This window comes from Tursiops truncatus, chromosome 12 (genome assembly GCF_011762595.2).
Source record: "Tursiops truncatus isolate mTurTru1 chromosome 12, mTurTru1.mat.Y, whole genome shotgun sequence".
Classification (NCBI taxonomy): domain Eukaryota; kingdom Metazoa; phylum Chordata; class Mammalia; order Artiodactyla; family Delphinidae; genus Tursiops; species Tursiops truncatus.
The window spans coordinates 84,353,860-84,375,300 of NC_047045.1; the positions used below are offsets into that span (position 1 = coordinate 84,353,860).

The window sequence follows — 21,441 nt, forward strand, 5'->3', positions numbered from 1 at the left end:
GGTGGGAAGGAAGGAGGAAGAAAGGTGTTAACAGGGAACAAAAATTGAACGTACCTGCTGTTTTAGAGAACAACATGTGTCTGAACAGAGGATAATAGCAAAAATAAAGGTTCAAAAAGTAGTTAGGGATCTCTTAAAGGGCCTTGTTGTACGAGTTTTGACCTTACACCGTGAAAAATATTGTCATCTATTTGTGTCGTAAAACCCTTGTTGGCTTTCATTGCCTTTATATTTTTATTTTAATTGGTTAAATAATTTTTTGTTTTTCTAAGTACTTGTTGTTTAGCTTCCACAACGACAATCATCATCTTATTCACCTGAGTTTGTTTGTATGGTTTCAGCCTCTTTCCCAATTATATCTATACTCAAGGGATAAAGATTTGACATAATTAGGATATCCAAATTTATATGCTATAGATTTCATATTTTGGTTATTATTGGTTACCGGTTTTCACTTTTACATCTGTTGGTGTAAATGCTTCTTCTTAACATAGCCCTGTGCCACTAACAGAAGATGTGTAGAAAGGCCTAATATATGAAAGGTTTTGCAAAATGGTTCCTATAGTAATTATTATATAGCTTAAGAAGACATATTTGGCTGCTCATCTAGAATTACTATGAACATAGAGAAGGGATAAGACATCTGTCTCCCCAAAAAGTACGAGGCATTTAGATACATTCATTGTTTGTTTGTCTTTTTAAACAGAAGACTTTCCTTGATATTCTTCCCCCCGCCCCGAACTCTTGTATCCATGACCAAACTGATTTCAGTTGATGAATGAATATAGTTCTGACATGAATATTGGTTGGTATTTTCATTTACATTAATGAGTAGCTGAAAGTGAAAATCATGAACACATATGCTGAAACTTTGTTCATAAATGACAAGAGCAGTTTATTTGCTGAATTGGATAATGGTTTCAGATATTGGAAGAACATTGTGCTATTCACAATGAGTGACTTTAGATGCAGCAAACTTTTAAATTTAATCTGCATTGTTAACAGTTTCTCCTTTGCTGTTATAAGTCGAGTTAATAAAACAGTAAATCAAGTCAAACAAAATATTCTGGTACTTTTAATTAAAAACAGTTGTATTGCTAAGTAGTCACGACTCTTGTCTCATCTTACACATTTGTATAAGATGGCTTACTAGTGTTGACTACCACTTGAGGTGGTCCATTTTTGGTCATCTGCTAAGCAGAAGACTTTATCAATACATATACATTTGTGTGTGTGTGTGTGTGTTTGATACCTACTAACTTGCTTATGTGATCTGATGTAAGGTTTGTAAGATATATAACTAAAATCACCTTACAGATACTAGACAAAATACTTAAAAACAGATTATCAATTTATTGTATGAAAAGCAATCCAAAGAAATACATCTTCTTTTTAAAATTGTTTTTCCAAAATTTTAAGCAGAAATTACTGTTTAACACTTCTTAGAAGTGTTTCACTGAAATGCTTTTAGAAATCCATTTTTTATTCTCTCTTTTGATAGTGTGCCACAGAAGGTTTTATCTTTAATTGTACATTTTTAAAAAGGTTAATGGAAAGATTTGCTATAATACTTTATATTTTGTCATTGGGAGAACTCTGTCATGTCTATTTAAAATTAAGTCAGCAGCAACAAATAGCATTAGACATGACTGTTGTTAACCTCTTCTTTAGAAATTAACATGGCACTGGCAGAGATATAATTGGTAAGCCACAGAGAAGGTCTGTACTTAAACAGTAGAGTTAATGAATGTCTCTTTTTTCTTCTTTCAGCCTTTAAAGTTGTAGTTAGCTTAGGCTGTTTGAAATGATTTTCTTTGAATGTGTTGTGACATTGGTTTAATTGAATGAAGCTGCAAAACTAGCATGATAAATCAACACAGAATGAAGTTTAATGCAAGGCAAATGATATTAACTTGGAAATTGGTTGCAGTAGACAAAGCAGCTGCTATGATTAATTTTTTTTCATTCTCTACTTACACCACTTTGAGAAGGATGACCTTGATGGTTTCAGTTGTATTAGAACCCCAGTGGTATGCACTTTAACACATTTGAGCTGTTTTTTGCTGGTTGTGGTGCAGTAGAGATTGGTTAATTTATAAGGTTAGGAAAATTTTGTTACAGATTTAATATGTTGGTTTTGACTGGCTTTAAAACATTTTTTATTTAGTAAATAATAATTGGGAGGATTACTTAGCTATGGTAGAAGTTTTTTTCTATGTAATCTTAATGCTGTGGTTTCAGCAAAAGAGATTTAATACGTGAAAATAATAGAATGTGCCAAAGAGGGTCTTCTTTTTTTTTCTTTTTTTAAAATAAATTTATTTATTTTTATTTTTGGCTGTGTTGGGTCTTCGTTGCTGTGCACAGGATTTCTCTAGTTGTGGTGAGCAGGGCCTACTCTTCGTTATGGTGCATGGGCTTCTCATTGCGGTGGCTTCTCTTATTGCGGAGCCTGGGCTCTAGGCGTGCGGGCTTCAGTAGTTGTGGCACATGGGCTCAGTAGTTGTGGCTCGTGGGCTCTAGAGCACAGGCTCAGTAGTTGTGTCACGTGGGCTTAGTTGTTCCACGGCATGTGGGATCTTCCCGGACCAGGGCTCGAAGCCATGTTGCCTGAATTGGCAGGTGGATTCTTAACCACTGTGCCACCAGGGAAGCCCCACAGAGGGTCTTCTAGGTGTTTGTATGTCATGAAGTGGAGGCTGACCACTTTGACAGAGGACACAAATATAAAACAATTACATATTAGTTATTTGAAGTGCTAAAGTACCTCCATTCGTAATGCATTTTTCCAGACATTCTTTGCCATGTTTGAGATATATAATGTATATCAACTATATGAGTTACTTTGGAAAAAGATCTGTATAGAGCACAACTATTATTGAGGAAGAGCTGGCAAAGACTACTTATTTTAAGAAGCAGTCAAGGTAGAAATAGAGTAAAGGCATTTTCACAGGTTTCTTGAGAGCAAGGAGAATTTCTCCTCTTCCTCTCCTCCCCTTCCTCCTCTTTAAAAAAAATTCCTAGCATCTATTTCACTCTTTGCCACATAGGAAGCCTTGAATACATGTTTCATTAAGTTGAATTTGAAAATGAAAGGTGGTTTCCTATTCTACTGAAAAATACTCAAACTAAACAAAATTACACATAATAAGCATAATGCTTATAAAGTCTGGGTCGATTAATTCTAATATCTAGAGGCCTGGTGGATTTGTTTCTTTTGTCTTGTCGTTTCTTCAGATTTTTGTTAATGTCATTTTACGTTCTTGTGTATTTGGTTGTTTTCTAGTGTGTGCCAGATAATGTATTTACTGAATAGCTTACAAAAATAATATAAGGCCTAAGATTATGTTGTCTTCCTCCAGAGAGAATATATGTCAGCTTCTGACAGGTACCTACTGTTAACTGGCAACCCAAGATCACCTCGGTACAATTTTGCTTATTGAGGTTGAGACAGTTTTGATGTTCATATGCAGAGTCTGTAAGGGCCTGGGAAATTAGGGTTCACTTTTACCCCCAGAATGCACACCCATCAGATCCCTCCCCAAAGCAAAGACCGGGGACGGGGAGGCGCTCACATTGGTAGTTACACACTCCAGACCACGTCCCTTGAAGTTCAGGCTCTCAGCTGTCCTCTCCGGATTCAGCAAACATACCTAGAGGACAAGGAGTTCCCCAAAGCCAGGCTAACATCCTCTTGATTCTGTGTCCTCCCTACGATCCTGAATTAGCAATTCTTCACAGTCTTGCTGGATCTCTCATGCATTCAAGCAGATGTTTTTTCCTTCTGTGTCCTATTTTACTGGAATTGCTCAGCTGGTCTGAATTACCCTTAGTACTTAACAGAAAATTCCATGAAATTTTTTAAGAGGTTGCCTTTAAATCCAAGTACATCTAGAATTGACCAACTTCACGCAGTACAGAGTAAAAATATATTAAAACGAGGGTCTGAGAAAGGGAAAAAACACACATATCACAGAAAATCTATCAACAGGCCTGGCTCTCTGTTCATTTAGAGCAGACTCTTCCTACTTTTCGGCAACTTGCCAACCCCACCTTTATATGTAGTCACAGATTCTATAAAACTTCATTCCCTCTCCTCAGCTTGGGATGGAAAAACTTATATCGTAATCCCCGGAGGGAAGAGGGCTTTCTTCCATCCTTATACGTGTACTACCCGTCTTTCATTTGGGAATCAACTTTTGTAAGATGTGGCGGTGCTGGTGAGCAGCTAAGGCAAAGTAAGAAGCCATTGGAGTACAGAAGATTGAAGAACTTCCCTGGCTGCTTAAGCCTTGACAGCAGTAAATTCTGGCATATTAGTGTTACTAACGATACATTAACAGTAGGATTAAAATGCAAGAAAAAAATAGGAAGCATAAGAATCAGTAACTTAATTGATTGAATAAGTTAATAGAAACCATCCATCAGTCTTTGTGGAACTGATAGTAAACCACCCATCAGTCTTTGTGGAACGTTCATTTTTTTTGTGTCTTTTATGCAGATGACATGTGAATGAGGAAAATTTACTTTTCAATATTCAGAGTCAATCTGTTCTTCCCATTGGACTTTTTAAAAAAATTAACTTCTGTGAATGAATACTTGACATTTCTGTGGAGGGATGATAATTACTTATTTATATAATTATTTTTGTCACTGTCCTATTCGTGATAAGAGTTAAGGTTCTTTGTCAAAGTAGTAATATAAGCTAAAGGTAGAAATGGAAAATAGAAAGGAAAATAAGGATGCAGAGATAAAATTGTGCAAGGAGTGTGGTGAAAAATGTAAATAAGGATGCAGAGATAAAATTGTGCAAGGAGTGTGGTGAAAAATGTAGACTCTCATGACTTAAATATTTAGTATAGGGTGGAATCCAAATTTGGCCATCAGTGTTCTGGCAGCTAACCGCAGAATACAATTCTCTCTGAACAGTTGCTTTGGAGAAAGTATAACTTAGATAAATAAGACAGGAGTTCTCCCCCAAGGATTTCTGTAGAAAAGGCCACCACTATTTAACATAATGAACAGTTCCCTGAACCCTGTCATAAAGGATTTTGTAGAAGGGAATTGCATTCTTGGGTGGCACCTAAGATTTTGTCTAACTCTTTAATATACTCTGGTTTAGATTACATGTTGATGGGCAATTGAAGTATAGTACCTGTTTTAGTTAGATACTGTTGTTCCTAATCCATAATTTGTATTAATACATACGAAAATTTCAAGCTAAACATGAGCTGCTGTAATTTCACCCCCAGACTTGTCAAGAAATTCATAAGATTTTATTTCAACTTAATATTTTTTAAAAATCTAACTGAAGGAAGTAAATTTATACTTTAAAATAACTTTAAGTGAATAATGTATGGTGATTTTTTTTTCCCCCAGTTTAATTTCGTTGGGAGAATCCTTGGACCTAGAGGACTTACTGCTAAACAGCTTGAAGCAGAAACAGGATGTAAGATAATGGTCCGAGGCAAAGGCTCAATGAGGGATAAAAAGAAGGTAAGTCCTTGAAAATGGGGCAGGTCTTTATGTGAATAATTTACTTATACTTTCGAATTTTAGTAACAAAATATCTAGACCCTAAAACACTATACATTATTTGATGTCTGAAACTTCTGAACTTTTTAAAGGTGTTGTCATGATTTTCCCTTTTTGATTATCATTTTTCATTTAGCCAGCTAATATCAGTCTATGATATTACCTTTGGTTTTTACACTTGAGAAACGCCAGTTTGGCAATTAGTCAGACTATAATGTTGTATATATAAAAGATGTAACTAAAACTTTGAAAAATCTAAAATGTTTCTTTTGATGAGATTTAAATGAGGACCAAACGAATAACTTTGGATGTATGTCATCTCATCAGGAGAGTTAGTAAACATAGGGAAAAAAGGCTTATAACTAGCCATATGAGAGTCATTTTGGTTTTTACCAACATTTTATGTTGATTTTAAGTTTTCTAGACATTTTACTTTAAAGTGTATTGTTCCTGCTTTCTGCTTTTTTCTTTTGCCACTCTTGTTTTTCTAGTATAATAAACACCTAACTACCTACTTTAAACATTGCTTTTAGGAAGGTTTTTTTGCCTTGTTTCCTTTTATCCAGTAAGAGGCAGAATACTTTTGAAATTTCTGCCTGTGTGAAAAATGTTTGACTGATTTTAAAAAATAACCTAGATTTTGATTGCCAAAGATTAGATTTATTGTTAGGAAGGGTTTGTTGTTTGTTTGTTTTTTTAAAATACATTGCCTTGAAAGGGATATCAAATGATAGACCTGTTATGTTACGTTATGTTATTGTTATGTTAGAGCGTGTGCATTGAATCACTTTGTGGAGCTTACGGAATGACCACCAGACCGATAAGGTATACTGACTTCATTCTGATATGCATCTTTTTGAGCTTCTCACTTCATTTCATTTAAGCTCTCCCATAAGCTGACTGGATCTCAATCATTTTCTCTCCTTACAGACAAATAATGACTTAGTAGTTAAGTTGGAGGGAGAGGCCGTCAATGATATTGATTATCTTTAGATCTTATTATAAGCTGTTCTTGTCAGCTGAGTATAAAGATACTTTGAGGCAAGCATGTGAGTTCTCCCTAAGCATATTTAGCTGTTGTATTTAAAACAACTTTTTTTAATAAGAATATTAAAAAAATTTAAGCATATTGTGAATCAGCTGAGTGGCAATCTCATATCACCATGCAGTTTTGGTTCCCCTGTTTGCACTTATGGTTGCGTTGCATTAAATAATGCTAATTTAATAGCCTAGGGACAATGAGATGAACTCTCAACAACTGAAGGACAAATAAATCTTCACCAAAAGATTAGTGTATCCATCAGTTAAACAAGTTATTAATATCGGTCAGTTAACAAAACGTGTTTTGCCCTCTCCTCAGCCTCTCTTAGTTCTGTAGTAATGGCTCTCCACTTACTCCACTCACACACTCACAGGCACTGAGGATTAGAGCTTGGAACTGTATTGAGACATGGTGAGTTCTGTTTTCAGTCAAGTTGAACTTTGTAGCCTGAAGAACATTTTTCTGCTATCATTTTTGACAGAAGATTAGAGTGGTTAAGAGAGTACGCTCTATAATCATCTTGCTTTTGTTTGAATCTTGGTTCTATCACTTAGCAGCTTTGTGATTTTAGCAAATTACTCCATCTCTTTGTGCCATATAATGTAGTGAGGGAGTAGTGATGTCACTTCTCTCTTATGATGGTTGTGAGGATTAAATCAGTTGTAAAGCACTGAGAATAGTGTTTTGACACATAGTAATCAATCAATTAATGTTAATGATTGTTCTTAATAAATTTTATATTAACATTATTAGTACATTTTATGTTTAAACTCATATTGTATCATGGGGGAATACTACAGTATTTTACGCTTTGGAAATGACAGTACTTTTGTTGTTGCTTTGTGACCTTTGAATATCCCATATTCTGATGGCTTTTCTGTTTTGTTTCTCTGGTGGTTGGTGTGTCCATATTCTGTCTTGTCCACTTTGTTCTTAAGCACAAATAGAAGCAGTTCGCACATTTTATTTTTGTTTTAATATGTACTGTTGTCTAATGAAATAAAAAATGTTTACAGATTAATGCATGAAAACAGTAATAAATTAAGACACCAACAAAATTTTGACTGCAGATTATATTTTTAGTTTTATTAAAGTGCTACAGATGAACATACTTAGGGGATATCAAGTTAATTTGAATGGCTGTCATATGTTTGATATTATGGTGAAGAATTTATATGTAGATATATAATGCCAAGAGTGTTTTCTGTAATCTTAATTTAAATCTGCCCATAATTGTCAACCAACTCATTTTGGTTTATGCTGTAGTAACTCTGCCTGTTGAGTTCTTAAAAGTGCTAGTAAAAGTTAGATCAAAATGGAAGGTACTATCGTTCATTGCTTGGCTGTTATTTTTATGTATTTTTTTATTTTTTATTTTTTTGGCTGTTATTTTTAGAAAGAACATGACAAATAGATGGAGGCAAAAAGAAATATAGTAATAAGGCCGATTGAGGTATATTTCATGTGTTTAAAGGAAAACTTTAAACTTTTCTGCAGAGTTGTCAGTTTATGTAAAAGCTAGAAAATAAACCTTAATTTACTGACTGTCCAAGGTATTATGACGGAATACTGTTTGCTGATTTGTATCCTTCACTGCTAGTCTGATAAACCCAGTGAGGGCATACCATGTCTGTTTTATGGAGTACTTCCCTGTTGTTTGATCAGTACCTGGCACAGAGCAGGAACTGGAAAAAATTATCTGGGAAAGGAGTGAATGTTTAGGTAATAAATGAAAGGCATAGATGCTCCCCTATCTCCGCCCCATAAAAGATTTTATAAATAGAGATAATTATAAATCCTATGTGCTTTTAATTCTTTTGGGAAGATAGGCAGTGCCGTATCATTCTAAGCTGTTGGTTTTAAGTAAGGGAATGAATGTGCCACTTTAATTTTCATTCTCTTAGATTGGTATTACTTCAGCATTATTGAAGGGCACAACAGTATTGTCATTGTAGAAAAATACCCCAGGGGAATGGTACTGGGTAAACTCATGGAGCCTAAGAGCAAGAACTGCACTCAGACTTCGTAGGAGACTAAGGAGCCATGCTTGTATTTCTGCTCCCCACTCCCACCCAGAAATGTTGACCGGTGAAATGTCTACAGTTGATCAAAGCAGGGTTAGTCAAATGTTGTGTCTTCTGGAAATTTCCAGTAAGACTCAGCAATTCTAGTTAGAGCTCTTTACTTGAAATGAAGGGATGTACACTCAGGGAATCAGATGACCTTCTAGGGCTGCAAATAGCAGTGGCCAGATGGTATTAACCACTTTCATGATCTGTGCAGTGTCTTATTCAGACCATTCAACAATCTCAAAAGATAGTTTTTACTCTTCTAACAGGAATGGAGGCTTAAAGAGGTCAGATAACTTATCCAGTCCCTCATTTCTAAGTAGTAACTACACTCAGTATAAACATATATCTTGCTGGACATTGAAATTCAGCTCTGCAATTCATTCTCTTCAGAACATGGGCTTTGAATTTAAAATTAGATCAATCTGTAATAAAGTTTTAATTCAGTTTTTAACTTTGTTTCCCAAATATATTTGACCACAGTCTCTCCTTTCCAAGAGCTATCCCTGTAACTTCTTGAGGAACTGCAGTGTTGTATGGACCATGATCTATGAAATGTTATTAGAGAGGCATATTGTGTAATTGCAAACATAGGTAGAATTTCATAACTGTTTTTACATGTCACTTTTCATATACGTTATAAATTTTTCTTAAATGTCTCTTATAGTCCTATTAATTTCTTATGGTGCATATATATTTTAACTAGTTAATATGTGATATTTTTAGAAAAGTTTAAAAGTGTATATGGTCTGGGAAAAAGTATAGGTACCTGATTCTATCACTCTAGAGACTTATTGACAATTTTGGTATGTTTTCTTGTAGATCGTTCTCTCTGCAGTTATGTACACTTTTACATGTGTTATAGAAAGTGAATCTTTTACTATTCATGATGCTTTATAATTGGCATTTTCTCCTGCAACCTTGTACCCTGTCCTATGTCAGTTTAATTGGCAAGTAACTGAGCTTTATAATGTCTAAGACTTTGTGCTGGCTGATACGAAAGCACACTTAAAAGATGTTTCAAGGCGATATTGATAGTATATGCAAAAATAAATTTGCTTGATATGTGGGGGCAGCTTAGACTTTTATTTTTATGAAAGATGTTGTTGCTCTCTCAACACTTGGAAAATAATCAGATTAATACAGTTTTTTGTTTGACATACTAAAGTGGCTGTGATAGCCAGTGATATAACATCACGTACAAACATGGTCCAAACAGCCTGCTTTATTGATCTTGTTGAGTACTAGGCTTTCTCACAACCTCGAGCGTGGGTATAGTTTATTTAAAAAAAGAAAAAAAAACACAACCAGAAAAACCACCTTTCATCGTGGCACATTTTGAACAACGTTTATTCATCACCCAGTGTCAGCATTGTCCGTCTTCTTCCATGTGTGCCCACATTCCCCCTTACCCTTCCTCCCCCTCCGCCTACCAGATGATTTGGGGAGCAAATTCCAGACATAATTTCAGCTGTAAACATTTTATTAGGTGTTTCTAAAATAGAAGGACTCTTTAATGCTATCATGTTTATGTTTTTTTTAAATCACCAAAACAATTTCTTTGTGTCGCTATGTATCTTGTCATTGTTCACAGTTCCCTTCTTGTCTCATAAATGTGCTTTGAAAAAACATTTTCATGGTATCCAAGTGAGGGCCGTATATCAATACCTTGCTTAAGAGATTGATAGATCTCTTAAGCCATTCTCACCCTCGCCCCCATTTCTCCTTGTAACTTATTTGTAAAAGGACTGAGTTATTTGTACCGAAGATTTCCCGTGGCTTGTGCTGATTGCACTTTCATGGTGGTGTTTAACACTTATCTCTGTCCCCTGTATTTTTGGTAAATTGGTGGTGAGAAAGGTTTAATCAGATTTAGATCTCCTGCCCTCCCTTCCTCATTTCCTTTCTTCCTTTTGAAAGAAACTTTCACAAGCAGTGTTGTGGTTGTGGTACCTAAAATCTAGTTTCCTCCTGATTTCAGCAGTTAACTGTTGATTGTTTTTTAGGCCCTTTATTTCAGTAGGAACTCCAAAATAGTTATTATCCTGTTTCTTTGCTGTTATTAGCTAGGTTTACTTTTTATAGGAGAGGCGGGATAAATGCTCAGTTCTTCACTTACTAGGTTTAAAATAGTGAGTTGTTTCCTAGCAATCCTCCAGAGGTGAAGAGTGAGTTTTTTTGTTTTAATTTGAGTATCATTATGAATGCATTTAAACAGTTTTAATGCATTTCAGTTCATGGCACTTAAGTGTTTTTAACTGATGATCACGTGGTTTGACCAGTGGGGGGCCTTTTCAAATTCACTTCCAAGTCCCTTTAACACAATCCTAGTAGTTTGGGGCTAGTAACTTTGTTTTCTGGTGTATATAATAGTCCATGCTCATTGTAAGATTTCCTCCCCAGACTTGAGATCAGCCACTTCTTTAAGGAACCCTGATTACTATTAGTGAAAAATAGTATTTGGAAACTGCATTATGGGCTCTAGTGTCACTCATTATTTGTAGACCTTTTCAGGACAGAGCTAGGAGATACATAGGTACACACACACACACACACACTCAGGAATATAAGTATCTTTACAAAGTTCATTCTCATTTAAAATGAAAACTACAGTGTTTTATTTAATTGATCTTGTATCTATATTTTGTTTCCCACTGAAAATGCCGGTTCCTAATGACACAAAATGATTGATTTTCTTTATTCTAAAATATACAAAACCGTCTCAGAATAACAATACAAACACTACTACCAACAGTATAGTCAGTGAAAATTTTTCACCAGTTCTTACTGTTTTTAGGGTTTGTTTCACTAGAGAGAGAAGTTACTTTTAAAACACTCAATAGTTTTTCAGTATATATCAGTTATGCCATCATACGGATAAACAGTTAAGGTCATTTGTTACACTTGGTTTTCTAGTTTTACGAATTTCTTATTTTTCTGTTACTTGTAAAATATTTACATGGTTCCAAAATCAAATCTACAAAGTAGGAAATTTTCAGAGAAGTCCTGCTTTTATCCCTGTCTCTTTTATCTATCCCCCATCTTGCAGTTTGGGTAAATTTTTTATTTTGGTATTTGGCTTATCCTTCCATTTCTTTGTTTTACATGAAGAGTTACATGAGCGTGTGTGTGTGTGTGTGTGTGTGTGTGTGTGTGTGTGTGTATGTGTGTAATTTCTCACTCCCTTCATAGATAATTGTATACTCTACACTTTTCTATGCCTTGCCTTGTTTTTTTTGTTTGTTTGTTTTTTACTTAATAGTGTATCATTAAGTCACTTACTGGCAGTACATAGAGACAGTCTTTATTCCTTTTAATAACTTCATCATATTCCATTGTGTCTGTGTACCGTAAATTATTCCAGCATTCCCCTATTAATGGACATTTAGATTGCTTCTAGGCTTTTGCTGTAACACATAGGAAGAGTGCTGTATTGAATAGCTTTTATATACATCTTTACGTGTACTTGCTAGTTTATCTTTGGAATAGAATTCCAGAAGTGGTATCACAATATATAGTTTTGCTAGCTAGTGCTAAATTCTTCTCTTTAGGGATTATTGTTTTGCATTACTTCAGCAATGTATGTGAGAACCAGTTTCCCAACAGATTCACCAACAGAGTTAAACTTTCATGTAAGGCGCTGTTAAAGGAGCTGTTCCATAAGTATATATTTCTCTGTGTCTTTAAAAGGTCCTTGCTGTTATGAGCAATGCAGCCATCTCTGATTTCCCAGTTAGACAATTGTTTGAAATATATTTCTTATTTTGTCATTGAACCCATTTATGAATAATGGTTAGACATAGTTGAAATGGTATTACCATAACTGGTCTTAAGGTCCATTATATTGTAATAAACTTCTGGTTGGGCCCAAGAAACTAATTACTGTTTTAAATGTTTTCAAGAGGAAAAGTGCTGTAATTTTCTATTAGTTCACACAGCCCTTCTCAACTAGGGCTCCTCATCTTAGAAGTTCTTCAGTTTCACTGAGAGTGGTTCATAACAAGCACCACTATAGATAGGAGAGGTTAATTATATGTAATTTATGCCTTGGGCCAGGCATTAAATACTTGATTCCCTGTGGAATCAGTTGAGAAAGGCTGTACCCTGTGAGGAATGGGTTTTTTCTCTGTACTTTATATCCCTGGCTTAATATCCCCCACCCTGACCCATGCCATTGGTACCTTTGACTCATTGCATCATAGAGTAGGAATTTTTATGGATTCTCTCTTAAAAATGTTAATTTTAGGGCTTCCCTGGCGCAGTGGTTGAGAGTCCACCTGCCGATGCAGGGGACACGGGTTCATGCCCCGGTCCGGGAGGATCCCACGTGCCACGGAGCGGCTAGGCCCGTGAGCCATGGCTGCTGAGCCTGCACGTCCGGAGCCTGTGCTCCGCAGCAGGAGAGGCCACAACAGTGAGAGGCCCGCGTACCACCAAAAAAAAAAAAAAAAAATGTTAATTTTTAAATTACATGCTTAGAAAATTCCATGTATCTGATTTGAATAGTAGTATTTAGCTATAAAAACAGGTCAGTTGCTTTAGAAGAGTGATTATGAAAATTATAGTAAGGTATAATCTGGTTTGGAAGGAACCTTATTAAAGCCATGAAGTCTAACACTTGTTATATCTAATGCTATCATATTTTAGTTTCTGTACTGCACATGGTTGTTACTCTGTTTTCACCACCTCCTGTCATAGTTAATTTAATACCTTTTTAGGCAGCAAGTATTTTTTGAATGCCTATGAATTTTTGTCCTCAAGTGTCTTTTACCCCCAAGATACTGATAAATTTGACAGTGGGCTAATGCACAGTGTGGTAGATAACCACAACAGGTGTTATACATTGTGCTGTGGGACGCCAAGGAAGTGATGAGTTCTTTTACAGGTTGAGGGTTTCAGGGAAAGCTAGAGAAGATGGGACTGGAGTAGGAACTTACAGGGCAAATGAGTGGAATGGTATTCTAGAAATCAGAGGTAGGATCAACCAGTATGTGTCCTTATGCTAATGCTTGACATATTGCAGTGGAAGTTATAAGGTATAGTGGGAGAAGTGGTATTGGAGACAAGGTTGGGATCTGAGGATAATAGGACCTTGAATATGATTTTAAACTTTTTCTTTTTATTCTAAAAGCAGTGCATTGGCACTTATGTTTTTAAAGTAAGGAGTTATATGATATGGCAGTCGAAGGGATGGATGGAAGGGAGAAGAGACCAAAGGCCACAAACAAATAACCAAGTCTTAGAACACTTTACTTAGAAAGTTCTTCCCTATGTTCAGAAAATCTGTCTTTGGAACTTAGATCCTCTGATCCTAATTCTACTTTGAATTTAAAACAAAATAATCTCTTAACCTTAGGGCCTTTGACATGCTTAATGACAGTCCTGTGTCTCAGAGGTGTCGTTCTCTAGCTATAAACTAATTCCCTAGTAACTTAAGTCCTCCTCTGCTTTTTTTTTCTCGTTTTTTTTTTTTTTTTAATGTCATGGGACATAGCATTGAATTCAGCCTCAAAAGTGATCGATTGGGGCTTCCCTGGTGGCGCAGTGGTTGGGAGTCCGCCTGCCGATGCGGGGGACACGGGTTCGTGCCCCGGTCCGGGAGGATCCGCATGCTGCGGAGCGGCTGGGCCCGTGAGCCATGGCCGCTGAGCCTGCGCCCGGAGCCTGTGCTCCGCGACGGGAGGGGCCGCAGCGGTGAGCCTGCGCCCGGAGCCTGTGCTCCGCGACGGGAGGGGCCGCAGCGGTGAGGGGCCTGCGTAGCGCAAAAAAAAAAAAAAAAAAAAAAAAAGTGATCGATTGGTTTCTTTTTAAAGAGAAAGGAAGGCCTGCCTTTCTGGAAGAGTTTTAAATCTACTTTTCAAATTATCTGCCACAAAAGAACATTACAACAAAATTCTAATTCGTCGTAGACCAATTCTTTTGTAAAATATAATGAAATTATTAGAGAAACAGAATTTTTAAAAGGTAATTTTAATCCTATTTAAAACTTTTTGTATCAACAGACAAAACTCTCCAGTCAGAATGCTGTAAAAGTTCCTAAACGCTTGATTTCTGTACTGGCAGGCTACCTTTGGCAGCAGCTCTGGCTGAAACACCAGCTTGCTGTATGATCCGCTGGTTTTTTCAGGACTGGAAACTAGCCCTGTGGTGTCCTCTCCTCCCCACTTTTCTTCTTTCTTCTCATACCCTCATTTTTCCTCTTGAGTGTTTTCAAAATATTCAATTTTTTAGTTCTGTTTCTGGTTACACGTTCATTTTGGAGTCAAGTGACTTAGCTTTGTTTTAAGATGGAAGAATATAAAGCAGTGCAATACAAATTAAATGTTTAATTCAGATTGGATAGTATTTCAGTACATTTTTATAGAAAAGAGTCATTGCTTTGCCTGTATTAAGTACTAAGAAAGACTGGGGAGATTTGAAGTAAAAATTCTGCTACTATTTATTTAAAGTATAGTTTTTTTTTAATTTGTAAGACACTGCAAGGGATAAAAAGATGGATCCAATGAGAATAACCTGTTTTCATTACTGAAGTAGCTCTTTGAGTAACCTGTAAAACTTAAGCTAATTACTCTGCCATAGATCTAATAATACCAAGATGAGTTAATTGTCCATGTCTAATGAAATGAGACACGAGTTTCAGTGAAAAGGGAGAGTCCATTTTATCACTAGATGCTGTTAATGAGCCTTTTAAAATTCAGTCTTGATTGGATAGCAGTCAGTTTAGTTAAGGAATCTTTGAGCACCTTATAATGTGTTGTATATATAACAGATTTTCTTTCAGAAGGTTCAGTTGTCTGTGGACAGGATTAGTAGCGGAATGTTGCTTATGTGTTTATCATTATGCTGCATCAGTTGATTTTCTTTTTCAAAATCCTTTAACAAGAACTTCGATGGAAATTTTTTTTCCGTTATATTAGTGACAAATTATTAGACAGTTTCATAAGCCTAGTGAGCCATCCTATTCTATCCTACTACTTTTATTTTTCTCCTTCAGTTATGAAAGATAACAATTTAAAGAAATTATATTGTTGCTCTTTGAATTTTAAAACATGCTATTCTTTTATTTTAAATCATGTATAATTGTTAACTCTTTGACTTTTAAAGACATGTATAGTTATTTTTTTAAATCAGGAATTGTCATAGGACCGGGATGATATCACAGTCTTTGGGTCCAAAAAAGTCAAAACTGTGATTCTTCATTTTGTAAATTATATGTTACTTAGAAAAGAGCAAATAGAAATTATAGCAGGTTAGGACTGCTCCTAACAACTTGGCCAGTTGATTAATTAAGACCTTAAAAGGTCTTAATAAGTTTTCAACTTAAGCTTTTGCTGAATTCAGATACCTATAAAGTATTCTAAATATAGATTACTAATCACTTCACATAGAAAATACTATTATTTTTCATATTCTGATGTGAAGGAAGTTCTGTATCATTTCACCTTTGTAACTAATAAGATTAATTTCTGACTAGTAACTTGTTTTCGTTCTTGCATTTTTGGCAAGGATTTTTTGTTTTGTTCGTTGGGGGGTTTTTTGTTTGTTTTTTTAAATGTTGTGTCCTCAGCACATAATATTAGTTTGCCCCATATTGATGATATTAAGTTTCATCCTTTGGTTAAAATGGCATCAATCATATTTTTTCATTGTAGAGATACTTTTCCCCCATTTAAATTAATAACTAATCTAAGGGGAATACTTTGCAACTTTGTAAATATCCTATTGCCAACAAAATTTTGCCCCCCCCCCCATACTCTTCCCCACTACTCCCCGTGTGGAGTTAGGCTAAACTCTCCACTGAATTCCCGACTGCCTACTTACCATTTGGACTGGGTTGAATGGGTCGGGGTGGCTGGTGACAGCAGTGCTGAGTTGGTGTTGGTGGTGAGGGTGCAGCACGCTGAGCACCTATGGTGACTTAGGTCTGCTCTTTCATCGCTCCTCGGGAATTCACTCATTAATTCCCAAACAGCCCTATGAGGTAGCTACTGTTGTTTTTCTAATTTTATCGGTGAGGAAGTGGAGACATAGAGGAGGTTCTCTTCACCTCCATAGTGAGTTGCTTACTCAGGATTTGAACCCAGGCTGAGTGCAAGAGTTTCATTATTACATTGTGATTTTCCTCAATAGTCTTTTGATCTCCTTATCTCCACTCTTCTTCTCTGGCTCCCTCTGGCAACCAGAGTGATTTTTAAAGAATAATCCTGCAATATATGTTTATGTGTTCAGTAAGAGTCAGCTCTTTACTGTGGTCTTGTGTCTAGCTGCCTTACAGGCTTCTTTTTGCCACCTCTGTGACTGAGGTCCCACCTTTCCATTCCTTCAGCATACTGATGCTCTCCTTGTAGGGCTTTGGTCTTGCTGGTCCCTCACCTGGAATCCTCTTCCCCTGGTATCTTTTTGTAACTCAGTCTCCACTTTTCAGATTTCTGTTCAATTTCACATTTTCAGAGAAACCTTCGGTAGTCACTCTGCCCCCAAACAGCAAACCCTGATGCCTTGCCACACTGCTCTCTTACCCTTTTGCTCCTTGTATCCATTATCACTCCGGACATGCTTTACCTGTTTATTATTATTTATCTTCCCCCATTAAGGGTGTGTGTGTTTGGTGATGAGAGCAGAGAGCTGTCTGTTTTGTTCACTGCCCTGTCCTCAGTTTGTTCACTGCCCTGTCCTCAGTGGTAGAGCTGTAAGTGTCTGTCTGCCACGTAGTTGGTACCAAGAAAATATGTGTTGAAGGAAGGAATGGTCTGCCTTTTAATTTTGCTTATAATTATTTTACATAAAGAAATTATGACCTGAACAAACTATATTTTATGGTTTTTTGGATTCTTCTTTAGTATCAGAGGCGTTTACATTCCTCAGTAGTTTGTATAGATATTTGCTATTTTCTGTTATCATTATGGTTTTATTTATTCAGTTAAATCTTACATTCTTTTATAAATTATTTCATTCTGCAGGGTAAGATTGCAAATTCCACATTTTCAGTTATTTTGCTTTTAAAATAATTTTAATGACTTACATTTTAATCGCTTTTGACAGTTGTCTGTTTTTTTTCAATATGTGAAAAACGTAAAATTAGAATTTTTGAAGTTCTTAATTGGGTAGCAAATATTCTTTTTAACTTTCTGAGGAATTTTTTTGTCCAGTGGTTTAGTTTTTGGAAGAATTTGCTCCGATTGTATAGGTAAGAATTTGCCTAGGCAATTAGTTCTGATTTGTCCAGGTGTGCTATATTTGTTACCAAATGATCTAGGAAAAGTAAGAGTAAATAATGTTTGTTTTGCTAAGAAAAGGTACAGTGTTTCTAAACCATAATTACCTTCATATTTTGAAGTTTTTCTTCTCAGTATAGCTCTTTGGAAGGGCGACACTAAGGTTTGGTTTGCCCAGTACAGTTTCAGCTGTACTTACTGTCTAGGCATAATTATTAGTATATCCTTTCACTTTCAAATTATCCTGATTTGGATGACAAATTACATAGTCCCCCTTAGTTTTGGGGCATTGTTTTGGTGTTTGTTCAGCTTTCTTCCACAAAGCATTAGCACTGTTCTTAAATCTCCTTGTATGCTGGCTGTCTGAGATTTGTTGTTATGGAATGATACTGTGGCCTTATGAAAATTTTGATAGAAAATTAAAATGTTGCTTTTAATATGTCTGTTTCAAAGTGCTGCCCTTAGAGTGAGAAGTGATTTATGTTTATTTGGAGAAAATAAATTGTGGAAGATGTGTACATCAGAGGATCATTCTGTCCTCTGGTACTTGATCCCTTGCTTGTTTATAGGATTTGATTCTTGTTCTTTATTAGTTTACTCTTACCAGCAGCTGTGGTTAAAAGAAACAAAACAAAACCACTTGGGAGATATCCTTGAGTCCTTTCTACCCTCAGTCAATCATTTAACAGATTTGCACAGTTGTGCAGCTCAGTATCTTCTGAGTTCCCACAGGGCCTCCCCACGACCATTGTCTAAATCTGTGCTCTCATTATTTTTTGCCTAGACCTCTGCAGTCATCTCTTAACTGTTCTTTTTCCCCTCAGGTAATATGCATAATATCTACTAAAGTCAATTTTTTTGTTGTTACTGATATCTTGTAAGTATGTTTATATATATGTGTGTCTTTCCGTCTAGGTATATGCAAGGTTGTAGTACTCTTTGTCACGAAATAAGATAAAGTTCTTCTCACCCATTGCCAAGCAGTTAAATGTCCTGTTTCCATTCCTGATTTACCTTTAGTTACTATAAACTTTATTTGATTATTTAAGCTGTGTAGATAATTTATACAAAAAAATAATTTTACCTATTAACTTTTAGAATTCCCATTGTGTACAGGGCACTTTTCTTTTTGCTTGTTGATATAAGAGAGCATAAGATTTTTGTGTCGAGGCTGTCTTAAGCATTTGTTCAGATTTTTCGTATATCTTAAAAACCTCAGGAGGTAATCGTAGTTGTTCAGAAGCATCTCACATCACAAATGTGATGGTTTAGGACTTAAGGTTTTTAAAAATGTAGTTTTTATAGCAAGTTATAATTATCACAAGAAAATAATGAAGTCACCATGGAAAACAGTACATGAATTTTTGTTTAGAACATTATACATGTGTAGAACTAACTGGTAGAAGAGTTCTAAATTAAAAAAAAAACAAAAGCATTTTATATGTTTGGCATGAGGGCAGAAATCATTTGGCAGGAAATAAATGTTATCCTGATCAGATCTCTCTGATAGAGGCTTTTTTCACAGTGGAGTGTTTTGTTGTAGTCAAGGTTGAGGTGCATGTAAATACCCCAAGATGATCTTTCACGTCCTCCGTCACCACCAGGTAGAGGATACCTTACGGGAGTTTCTGTGATTGAGTTTAGGATGCTTGCCATCCCTAATCTCCCTCGCTTGCCCCAGGCTTGTTTAATTAGAACTTGCTTTAAGGTATAACCAAAAGTATATCATCATTTCTCACTAAACTAGCCTTAGTCTGTACATTTCTTTTCAAGTGAAATGCCTAGACCTGTGCTCTGTCCAGTAGGGTAGCCATTGGCTGTATACGGAGATTGAAATGAAAACTGAACAAGAGAGCAGTTGAGCTGTTTAGTCACGCAGTCATGTTGAAGTGCTCAGGAGGGCCTGTGACAAGTGGCCCCCCTTTTGGACAGCGGATGCAAGCCACTGTTATTGTTACTCAGAGTTCTGTCGGGTAATGCTGCCTTAGGCAGAGCAAACTTATATAGAAAATGCGGAGAAATAAGCAGTTAGGAACAAATTATTCCTGTTTCTAGCTTTGTATTTTGCAGTAACTAAATTTACAGAAGAACTGCAAAAAGAATATAAAGAACCCTCCCCACACCCCATGTGCCTTTCACCTCATTTGCCAATTTTTGACATTTACCACTTTAGTGCTCTCGGTCTTCTTTGTTTCTGTCCAACACTTCCCTTCCCTCTTTTCCCCTTTTAATTTGGAATACTTCTTTTTTTGTTTTTTCCTGTCATTGATTATTTGGGGGAAATAAATTTCCATTATTAAAAGTACTTAAGAGATGATTGTGAATGTTTGGCAGGCTTTGTACATTTATCTCTTGGAACATAAACCAGATTCTAAGGGTGCTCATTTTGTTTTTTTAGGTCTTTCCTTCCATTGCCATTGATACAGCATGTATTTAGTTATACTCATTCACTCAGGAGTCACTGATTTCAGTGCTTTTCCCCTTTCTGAAAAACTCTTTAAACTCATTATAGGAAGAATTAAAAATAATCTAGAAATGTGCTAGTGACCAAGCTCTTAACTTTTTCCCATGGTACCTAGATACATGATTTATTTTGGACCAATTTGCAGTATATGAATAGGCCAATAATAAGTAAAACCTAATCTGGACATAGAAAGTGAGTTTTATTGGCAGTAAAGATATGAATACTGTCAGTGACCATTTTTGAGCAATTCTCCTTTGATGGAGTGATTATATGAAAAACAATTCAAGCTCTCAAGGAAGACCAGGACCCATTGTGACATAAGTGCCAGGCTTGATGAAAAGTCTGAGAAGCAGTGGTAGTGGCATCACCAAGCTCAAACATATGGTCTTGTTTCATTACCATCACCAACAGTGTACATTTAATTTAACCTTAAATGGCAGTGTAATACAACCAAGTCCATTAACTCCTTCACACAATGTTATTTTCCAGTCTCTTCTATGTTTTCAGTTCCATCCCTTAACCTTCTGAACAACCAGACCATTCCTAATTGCCCCTACATAACATTTATTCACATGTTTTTTTCTGTCTAGAATATTATTTCTTCTACCTTTCAAAATTTATAACATAATTTAATAAGTATTTTTTGATTCCCTACTCTGGGCCACACACAAAACTGGGAGGTTGTTCCCGTGGAGCACAACTAGAGAGGAAGACAGAAAATAAACAAGTAAGTAAATGAACACTACAGTATGAGATGGTGATAACTGCCATGAGGAGAATAGCATCAAATGGTGTAATAAGTATGATCAGTGTGGAATGCTTCTAACTTGGGCGTCCAAGTCAGGGCTGTGGGCAGAGGTGACATCTATCGTGTGACAAGAGGGTAAAATGAGAGGAAGTGTAAAGCACTCAGAGAGGAACGACGTTAGATTGTCTGAGGAATAGCAAGATCAGCATGGTGGAAAAGAGTGGGAGATATCCTTCCATGCAGGCAGGGGAAGGAGTCTGGATTTTATTGCAAGAGCAGCTGGAAGGCAATGGAGGGTTTTAAGCAGAGTGGCATGACCTGAAGCTGTTAGAGAGTGGGTTGTAAAGGGATGTGATAAGAGTTGAAGC

The 21,441-nt window shown here is 36.1% G+C and overlaps 1 protein-coding gene across 8 annotated transcripts in view; it reads left to right on the forward strand.

Moving 5' to 3' along the window:
* The window catches only part of QKI (QKI, KH domain containing RNA binding), a 143,562-nt gene that overhangs the window by 47,016 nt on the left and 75,105 nt on the right, over positions 1-21,441 (forward strand). For all 8 annotated transcript variants that reach the window (XR_002179694.3, XM_019951622.3, XM_019951621.3 and 5 more), the window contains exon 3: positions 5,380-5,496. Coding sequence is in view for 7 of the 8 variants with exons in the window: in XM_019951622.3 (XP_019807181.1) it covers positions 5,380-5,496 (117 nt within the window). In the remaining variant the exon portion in view is untranslated. The remainder of the gene's footprint in view (positions 1-5,379; positions 5,497-21,441) is intronic.